The sequence below is a fragment of the Aricia agestis genome, chromosome 13 (assembly GCF_905147365.1).
Source record: "Aricia agestis chromosome 13, ilAriAges1.1, whole genome shotgun sequence".
Taxonomy (NCBI): Eukaryota; Metazoa; Arthropoda; class Insecta; order Lepidoptera; family Lycaenidae; genus Aricia; species Aricia agestis.
In genome coordinates this window covers 14857445-14866951 of record NC_056418.1, presented here as the reverse complement: position 1 = coordinate 14866951, position 9507 = coordinate 14857445, and the positions used below count along the sequence as shown (strand labels likewise).

Sequence of the window (9507 nt, the reverse complement as noted above, 5' to 3'; positions counted from 1 at the left end):
CGTAAAAAACTTTGCGCGTCCTAAACAAGCCTTTAAATCGTGTGAAACTTGTTCGGTGTGCTAATAACAAGTGTAATACAGAGATTGATATACAGGGTGTAACAAAAAAAAGTGAATACTTTATAGTGTATAATATGATTTCCTCATATAGAGTTCACTGTGAAAGTAGCGGCTCTGAAAGAGCAAATTTTTGTTCTGTCATAAGTTTGCGCATACAAAAGTTTAAAAAAGTTACTCTTTCAGCGCCGCTACTTTTACACTCATCTCTATATAAGCGACCTATACGCTTTGTATTGTTGCACCTTGTAGATCCAAAATGGTTCCACCGAACTTCTAAATTGTAGCTGCGTTGACTTACGCACCGCAACGGAGCAATGTGCCATGTAAGAGCCAGTCCACACGGCGCGTTGCGTCAGCGTTGTGTCGACGCAGCGCGTTTAACGCATAGCCGGCCACACGGGCGCTGCGTCATCGCAGCGTTATTACGAAGCAGTCTTAACGTCAACACCCCCTCCCGCTTCGTCTCGGGGGCTGCTGACTCACGTTGTGTGTCCCCTAGCGATTCGTTGCTTATTTTATTTTGCCATCTAACCTTTTACTGTCGGAACTAGCGAATCCAATATGTGTAAGGGACTGTCCGTACTGCGAATTTTAATCGCGCGATTTTTAGTCTCGTTTTTCCGATTTTATTTCCGAGCGCTTCATAATATAAAATATTGACCGCGAAATTTTTATCTCTAGGATACTCTCATAAGATTCAATGTGTTATAGAAGTGAAAAAAAATCGCGCGATTTAAGATTCGCAGAGCGGACACTCCCTAAGTGCTGTGACTCTGGCCTATCTCCACATAATATTCCCCTGGCTGTTAAGCTTCACTCGTCCCGTGGCGACCATGCGCAGCGCGCGCGGGTATGCCCTGTGCTCAGCCTGGTGTATCCTCTCAGTGAGGGTCTCTTCCGTGTCGTCAGCCAACACCGGCACCTTCTCTTGAAGGATGATCGGCCCTGTGTCCATGCCCTCCTAGAATTTTTTGTATTAGTAAAAAAGTAAGTCATTAATTTTGGAGACGCTTAAGCAGCAATAAAAGGATTTAACTGGGCAAATGAACTATTGACTGACGATGCGTTTCGCTTAGAGTAGGGTTTCTTAATGTGGGGTCCATGGACTCAGGGGTTCAGCACGTGTATTAGGGCTACTTCCCTAGCTCGCCTTGTCGAACACAACATCATAAATTAAATGCTCTCAGTGAAGCCAAACAGCAGAACGAACTCCTCAGGCCGTAGCCAAAGTCCCTTACGTTAAAAACGATGACGATATTCGTTATGAAAATGTATGGGATTTGACATTAGTCTTCGCAAGCGAAATGTCATTTAGCGATGACTTATGTCAAACCGCATACATTTTGATAACAAACTTCGTCATCGTTTTTAACGAAAGATACTTTGTCTACGGCAGCTCTACTCTGACCGTCCATCCATCCATCCCATCTAAAGCGACGTTTACATTCAGCCATGAGCCACTGCCGTTGCTACTCGGCACACTGTCGGCAAAATTGCCCTGAATATATACGTGGGAGAGCCATGCTTCGGCACGAATGGGCCGGCTCGACCGGAGAAATACCACGTTGTCACAGAAAACCGGCGTGAAACAGCGCTTGCGCTATGTTTCGCCGAGTGAGTGAGTTTACTGGAGGCCCAATCCCCTACCCTATTCCCTTTCCTACCCTCCCCTATTCCCTTCCCTTCCCATCCCTACCCTCCCCTATTACCCTATTCCCTCTTAAAAGGCCGGCAACGCACATGCAGCTCTTCTGATGCTGTGAGTGTCCATGGGCGACGGAAGTTGCTTTCCATCAGGTAAACCGTTTGCTCGTTTGCCCCCTTATTTCATTAAAAAAAAAGAATACTTCTGCGGAAGTAACGACGCAACTGAGCGTTTACACTCAGCCCCTACATACTTGCCGCGTCGGGAAGCGGCAGCGGCAACGTGCTCGCGCTGCCCACTTCCCTTACTACTTCGGCTAAATGTAAGCAGCCCATATTATCTTTATTTACAACAATCAATAGGCTTATCTCATGTCATATACTCACGTCGACGAAGTGCACCGTGCAGCCGGAGTGGTCGTCGCCGGCCGCGAGGCACTGGCGCTGCGCGTGCAGGCCCGGGTGACGCGGCAGCAGCGACGGGTGGATGTTGATCAGTCGCCCGTTCCATCTGATGAGTGTTAGTATTTGTTAATAGATGGCGCTTACAGATTACAGTGACAAGCGCATTAGCTCCAAGAAAGCAAACCGCAGTTGTTAGCTTAAAGTTAATATACCTAGCGGAATATAGCAACAATCTCGAGCTGTCAAACGAAACCGAAATTGGTTTTCATCTGTGTGAAAAATATGTGTACGTATACACTTACACAAGCATGATTGAACATGAATTCTATGAGATTAAATTGTCAACGTGCGTCACGTGCCGACTGGACGTCAAAAAAAGAGTGCTGCTGTCATGTATCACTCGTCTCTTTTTACCACGCAGTGTTACTGATAGTGACATCTCTCTTGCTCAGGCCTTTGTTTCTCTATTCCGCTAGGTATATTAACTTTATGGTTGTTAGTCGAATCGCAATGGCTTATTTTGACATCGAAGTTAGATTATATTAGTAAGATAGTGGCCAGTGGAATTTAATGCCACCTTGTAAGACAATAACTAAACAAGCGGACATAATATAATAAATTAATAGTCTAGCTCAAAAATTAGTCTTTGTTTTCTCTAAATCACTCATTAAAAACTCGTCGATAGTTCAGTCATTAATAACTTGTTATATCTAGTTTAAAACACAAACAACTTACTTGTGCACAAACTCAGCCGACAGTATCCTCATGTAGCCGGCGAGACACACGATGTCTATCTTGTGGCTCTCCAGCGCCGCTGATACCGCGCGGTCGAACTCTTCGCGCGACGCGTAGTCTTTGTGGTTAAATACCTAGATATAATAGTATTTTAAATATATTTGTGTAAAAACTTTCAAACTGAAGTCTATTTTTACAATACTACTTACTTACTTACGGGTTACTATGATGGTCATGGTGACCATTTTCCCTTTTTCAACATTTTGAAACTCAATTAATAAAGTGTCACTTACATTTTAATTTTAATAAAATTTTACGAAGATAAAAGATCAGAATGCGATCATTACCAGCTGTAATATAAAGTTGATAAAGCAACAGTTTTTGTGTGAAAGTTATGTTAAGTTATTGTTAAATAACTGTACGTACCACAGCGGGCACGCCCGCAACGCGCGCACGCGTGAGCGCGTACGCGGACGACTTGTTGGACACCACGAGCGCGATGTCGGCGCACAGGCACTGCGATTCGTCGCGCGCCGCGTCTAATAGAGCTTGGAGGTTGCTGCCGTTGCCGGAGACTAGTACTGCCACCTGTACAGAGAATATCATAGTATAGAAAAGTCAAAATGATCATTAGTCGAATTCTAATAGTTGTTAAGGGCGAGTACTACCTGGCATTAGCGCCACCTATTTCCAGATAACCACACAAATTAAAAAAAATCATTATTGATTGTTTAAAATTTGTCTCCCAGAAAACATTTTACTGACAAATTGTAGTTGTCATTATTACGATTTATGGTAAGCCCTACCTTCTTCTTAGGCAGCAGCGGCGCTCGTCGCGCGAAGTCGAGCGCTGAGGGGAAGTTGTCGACGAGTACGCGCGCGCCGCCCGCCGGCCGCGCCTGGATCGTACCGATCACCATCGCGCCGTGCGATCGAGTTATGTTCATCACCTGGAATCGTTTAAAAGTTAGGACGGGCTCTGACGTACTTACATTTCAAAATCAAAATATTTGATTCTAAATAGATTAACAAAGTTAACACCTTTAGGACGTCTACATGAGGCCCACCACATTTGACAGAACAAACACTCTACGCGTCTCAATATACCGCACATAATATGTTTCTTCCTAAAGCTAATATGGGTTAGCTAGGCCTAGCTTCATTGCGTCAGCACACTTTGACATTGGCGACTCACTGAGGAGCCATTTGTATGACAGAGACAGAAGAACGTAGTTCTGTGTCCTGTGTCTACTACTAATTATTAATGCAACGTCAACACAGCTTCGTCCCTTGTTTTAGTGCATTTCTTATAAAACACAAAACAATAAACACTACTAAAATCTCTTAATCGTCAAGCGACTGACAATCAGACGCGCTTCCCACGAGAACACCGTACACATTTTGTGTGTGAGTACCACTTTGTAAATGGACCGGATCGAACGGAAAACTGCATTAGTGTTGCATTGAAAATAGAAGAATCGGCGTACCTACTAATTTCAGTCACAACTCACATGTAAAACTATATCGACAAGTCTGTCAAACACTTTCCAAGATGGCAGCGTTATTGACAAATCTTACCTCAGCTTGATGTTCGGGCGCGACAATCAGCACCATGCCGATACCGCAGTTGAAGGTGCGCAACATCTCGTCGTCTTGGACCGCGCCAGCCTCCGCGATCCACGCGAATACCTGAATAAAAACGTCATTAAAGAACTCTTAAAGTGATAGAGCGAGACACAACATTACAATGTCATTTGTCGTGTGAGACAAAAGATTTTTGACCCACTTTATTGCGACTTGCAGCTTTAGGGCTCTTACACAAAACTGCGAAATTGCATCGCATCGCAAATATCTGCGACAAAACTCATAATAAAAATGACATTGCGAAGCGAATTCGCACGAATTCGCACTTTTGTGTACGAGCCCTTAGTGTGCCGCCGCTTTTTGTCGCCGCTGTGCCACTCGGTATTTGAGGTAGCAAATCAAAATTTAATCTTATTCACTAGATTATAACTTATAGATCTAGTTTGATTTGACATTCGCGACAGTTAAAATTTGTAGCTGCAGCGGACTGCACAGCGTGACAATATCCACTGGTATATCTGAGTTTCTTACTAGCCTGATTTTCGAACGATTTAAATTTCAAAGAGTATTTTACAATACCAATTTTAGTTGAGTTTGTATATGATTTGTGGCGGTATCCACATTAACGCCACATTCCTGCATCACGCTATCGAAGTTTTTTAAGTGCGTCGGAAAATTATATGTATAGTTGTATACGACAACTGATATCAATCACGTAGACTCCGGCCTGACCGAGCATAACACCACGCCCGATCGGAAGATCTTTCTTTTGCGGTCTCCACGCAAATTATCCCACATATTATTATAAAGTGTTTATATCTTTGTGTGTGTGTGTGTGTGAGGGGGGCGGAGCTGTACGCACCGGCTGCACGTTCCACCAGTGCGCGTTGAGGCGTGCGCGCACGGTGTCGGGCATGACGCGCGGCAGGTTGTGCAGCAGCCCGCCGCCGGTCACGTGCGCGACCGCCTTCACTACGCCGCGCTGCAACGCCGGCAGCACGCTGCGCACATAGATGCGTGTCGGACGGATCAACTCCTCACCTGTAACAAAAGAAATTTGTTTCTTATTTAGATGCTAAATAAACGCTGGTAAGAAAAATAGCTAGTAAATTTCGGTCAGGAATAACGTAAAAATACACGCTGGTAAGAAAAGTAGCTAGTCTGTCAGGAAGAACGTAAGAAGTTGCATATTCATCTATCTTGTCTTATTCACTCGCGCACGAAAACGTGTCTATAACCACTCCTATCGCGTACCAGTGGGAAACGAGATAGCAATATTTTCGTGCGTGGGTGAAAGAGATACGGAGCGATGGTTCAATGTTGATATTTCTACATACTTTGCGACCTGACTATATTACAACATGACGTTAAAATCATAATATAATCCCTTCTATTTCAAATTATGAAAAATACAAGATGAAAACCCGGCTTCGCTCGGGTAAACTTGTAACTCAATACACATCTATGTACAAAATGTAGGTAAATATTTGTGTAGTCTTCTTTTCTCAAGAAATATTAAAGGAAAGCAAGACTCGTAAAGATTCGTATAGCGTTAATTAAATTTAAAAATAGTAAATAAAACTGCAAAAGTTCTACATACTTAAACATTTTTATTTCAAATCAACATTATCTCAGGTTAATAATTTCTATTGCATTTAGTCTTTTTCTCTACATTGGCAGGTAGGTAAGTACCTACTTACTAATTTTAAAAACAATAATAGTAGGTAGGTATAGTATTTTAACCGACTTCAAAAAAAGGGTTATCAATTCGAATTTCTAACCGTATGGGGGTATGAAGATTTTTGAATGGAACCTGGCCGACCTACTTTCCGCCATTGTGTTTTTCCGCGTTCACGAATATTTTTTTCAAAAATGGATAGAGCATCTTAAATTGGTAAAACTTTGGCAGTTCATATCTTCGAAATGTGACACCTTACGTGGTTTTGTCCAAGATTATTTTTTGTTTGTATTGATGTTAGGTATCCATTTTTGAAAAAAATATTCGTGAACGCGGAAAAACACAATAGCGGTACGGTAGGTCGGCCAAAATCTTCGTCGGCCAAAGTCAAGCATGACGATCCGCTTTTGACATTTAGTTTCTTGATTCTGTTTTTATTTTTATTATGGCACCTCGGCTATAAAACCATGGCCAGTGTCGAATAAATGGCGGCAAATTCAAAAAATCGACGTGTAGCAACCTTGTCTATAGCCGGAATTATAGTTTTGATCTACAAAATACGAATAATAAAAACTAAGGAACTTTATTATTCGTAGTTTGTAGATCAAAATTATAATTCCGGCATAGACAGGGTTGCTATACATCGATTTTTTGAATTTGCCGCCATTTACTTTTACTCCAATGTTTTTCCGGTAAAACTGTCAAAATTTAGTTTCTTTCGTTTGTCTACGTGCTTATGCTAGCTATGCTGGACGAAATTATTAATATAGATAAAATTTTCCAATGTAATGCTAAAGACTATAAAGTTTTTAATAAAAATGGACGATAAAATGGGCCAGAGTTAATAAACTCACCTAGAGTAAGACCCTCAGAGCTGAAAGGAGCTTTATCGCTGAGCGAGAGTCCTGCCTTCTTCATGAGTTTGTGGATCAAACTGAACCCGTTGCTGTGAACGCCGTTTGATGGCAGACCGATGATAATGTCACCAACCTGAAGAAAACATAATTTTTAAGTTTAGATACACAATAAAGAAACAAATACAAGTCTTCATTTTAAAGTAAGAAAGTCTTGAATAATACGCTCAAAAGCCAAGTAAACTCAAACCTAATTGACTCTCAAATCATAAAACTGCATCGACTAACTGAATCACAGATAAAATTATGTTTTTGCATTTTGTACTGCAACAAAATGTCTGCTTTTATTCCAAACAGTGCTGTCGAAAATTCTCGAAGATGACGTCATCACAACGTTACAGAGCTGTGACGTCATACGTCATACGTACCGCGATGTCGTTGATCCGCGGCAGGATGTGCGAGCGCTCGACCACGCCCAGCGCGAAGCCGGCGATGTCGTACGCGCCCGCCTCGTACATGCCCGGCATCTCGGCCGTCTCGCCGCCTGTAATAAAAATAAAAGATTATTTTAATGTCATAAGTCATAACTCGTCAGATACAACTGACGACACTTGTCGACGGCTGCAGTAGTATGCAGTAGGTTGCAGTATCTGCCGTTGGCAAGTGCCGTTCGTCTGTAAGAGGCCTTATAGTTATGTTTCAAACAAATATTTCAAAACTTCGGACATGGCAACACGTATAATTAACAATCTAGATACAAGAAAAATTAGCTCCATTGACGTTAATTTACAACAAAGTAGTGTACAAATGTCGAAATGGCCCTAAACAACAATAAAAGAACCCCAAAAAGGTCACACGTTTTAATACAACAACATAATATTGTCAATGGAAAATAAACTACATTCCCACACTTAGCAGAAATTGGTATAGACTCTAGTAGATTGATAGAGGATAGTAGATAGGTATAGACTAACCTATAAGCGCCGCGTCCGCCTCTTTACATCCCTGCGCAACTCCAGCGACCACGTCCCTAGCGACGCGCACGTCAAGCGCGCCGCACGCGAAGTAGTCCAACACGGTCAGCGGTGCGGCCCCGTTGCAGAGCACGTCGTTGACGCACATCGCGACTAGATCGATACCGATGGTGTCGTGGCGGCCGATACATTGTGCGACGCGGAGTTTGGTACCTACGCCGTCTGATGCGAGGACTAGTACCGGGTCCTGTGGAGTATGAGTAAATGAAATAGTTAACTCGATATCATTGAAGTAACTATACTTATTATAGCCTGCTCGCAAAACACGTAGAAAATTCGGGAAATAACAGTTTTCAAACACAAAAGCTATTCCGTTTCTTAAGATACGCGATGGTTATGTGTCGTAACTCGTAAGCTAACATTTTCATGAGCGAATGAAAGCGTCAAGTAGCAATAGACAATAGAATAGTAGCAATATCAATATATATATATATATATATATATATATATATATATATATATATATATATATATATATATATATATATATATATATATAAAACTCAAAGGTGACTGACTGACATGGTGATCTATCAACGCACAGCACAAACCACTGGACCGATCGGGCTGAAATTTGGCATGCAGGTAGATGATATGACGTAGGCATCCGCTAAGAAAGGACTTTGATCAATTCTACCTCCAAGAGGTTAAAATAGGGGATGAAAGTTGATATATATTAATAGTTCTTAACGCGAGCGAAGCCGCGGGCAAAAGCTCGTTATTGTATAAGTTTCATAAGAATATAATAAAGTTATATTTACCTTATATTCTTGTTCGACGGCCTTCAACTGGAAGCATCCTCCGAAACCACCGAGACCGCCCAACACACCGGACCGTGATGTTGACCTTGAATACAAAATCACATTAGCAATACGAGTTTTAAAAAGCAACATATTCGTTTTAGAAGAGAATAGTACAGAATTCAGGTTATAGTTATACTTAATACACCGTTGTCAACTCGGACAGCGAAATAACATTAGCAACTTCACGCATTAGATTGTTTTCTAATAGTACACTTACATAATATTTTAACACCATACATTATCTTTTTCTAAGCCTACAACTACACTTACTACCTACCAACTAGCAGTACCATAATAAAACCCGATATTTACCTGGCAAGCGGTTTAATAAGCGACACCAACGAGTCTCCCGCCTCGATGTCGACTCCACTGTCCTTATACGACAGCGGTTTGGGCGGCGCGGCGCCGCGGCTGTAGGGCGCGGTTAGCGGTGCCATAGCCGCTGGGAAGTTCTCTACTACCACTTGGTGACCGCCTAAAAGAGAGAATGTGAGTGAGTGAGATATAATTATTTGGTAAAATAGACAGAATAATATAGTCTGGTCATGGAGCTCTTAGAAATTCGTTGAAAAAATTTAACCACTAAATTGACTTGTTTGCTGTTTCACAAATATAATGCTGTCGTCCTCTCTGACGTAAGAGCGCGATAGCAATATACACAACAAATGTTTCTGTTATGCGTGTATTCGTCACCGGTTATTTAGTGTTTA

The 9507-nt window shown here is 42.0% G+C and overlaps 1 protein-coding gene across 1 annotated transcript in view; it reads right to left on the bottom strand.

The window, feature by feature from the left end:
• Positions 1 to 544: 544 nt before the first annotated feature.
• Positions 545 to 9507, bottom strand: part of LOC121733402 (trifunctional purine biosynthetic protein adenosine-3) — a 30886-nt gene continuing 21923 nt past the window's right edge. Inside the window, exons 13-24 of the mRNA XM_042123644.1 lie at positions 9110 to 9272; positions 8756 to 8840; positions 7935 to 8181; positions 7389 to 7504; positions 6961 to 7096; positions 5291 to 5469; positions 4423 to 4533; positions 3651 to 3794; positions 3271 to 3432; positions 2845 to 2978; positions 2092 to 2215; positions 545 to 1021 (exon numbers count right to left, since the gene is read on the bottom strand). Coding sequence (XP_041979578.1) covers positions 839 to 1021; positions 2092 to 2215; positions 2845 to 2978; positions 3271 to 3432; positions 3651 to 3794; positions 4423 to 4533; positions 5291 to 5469; positions 6961 to 7096; positions 7389 to 7504; positions 7935 to 8181; positions 8756 to 8840; positions 9110 to 9272 — 1784 coding nt within the window. The 3' untranslated portion in view covers positions 545 to 838. The remainder of the gene's footprint in view (positions 1022 to 2091; positions 2216 to 2844; positions 2979 to 3270; positions 3433 to 3650; positions 3795 to 4422; positions 4534 to 5290; positions 5470 to 6960; positions 7097 to 7388; positions 7505 to 7934; positions 8182 to 8755; positions 8841 to 9109; positions 9273 to 9507) is intronic.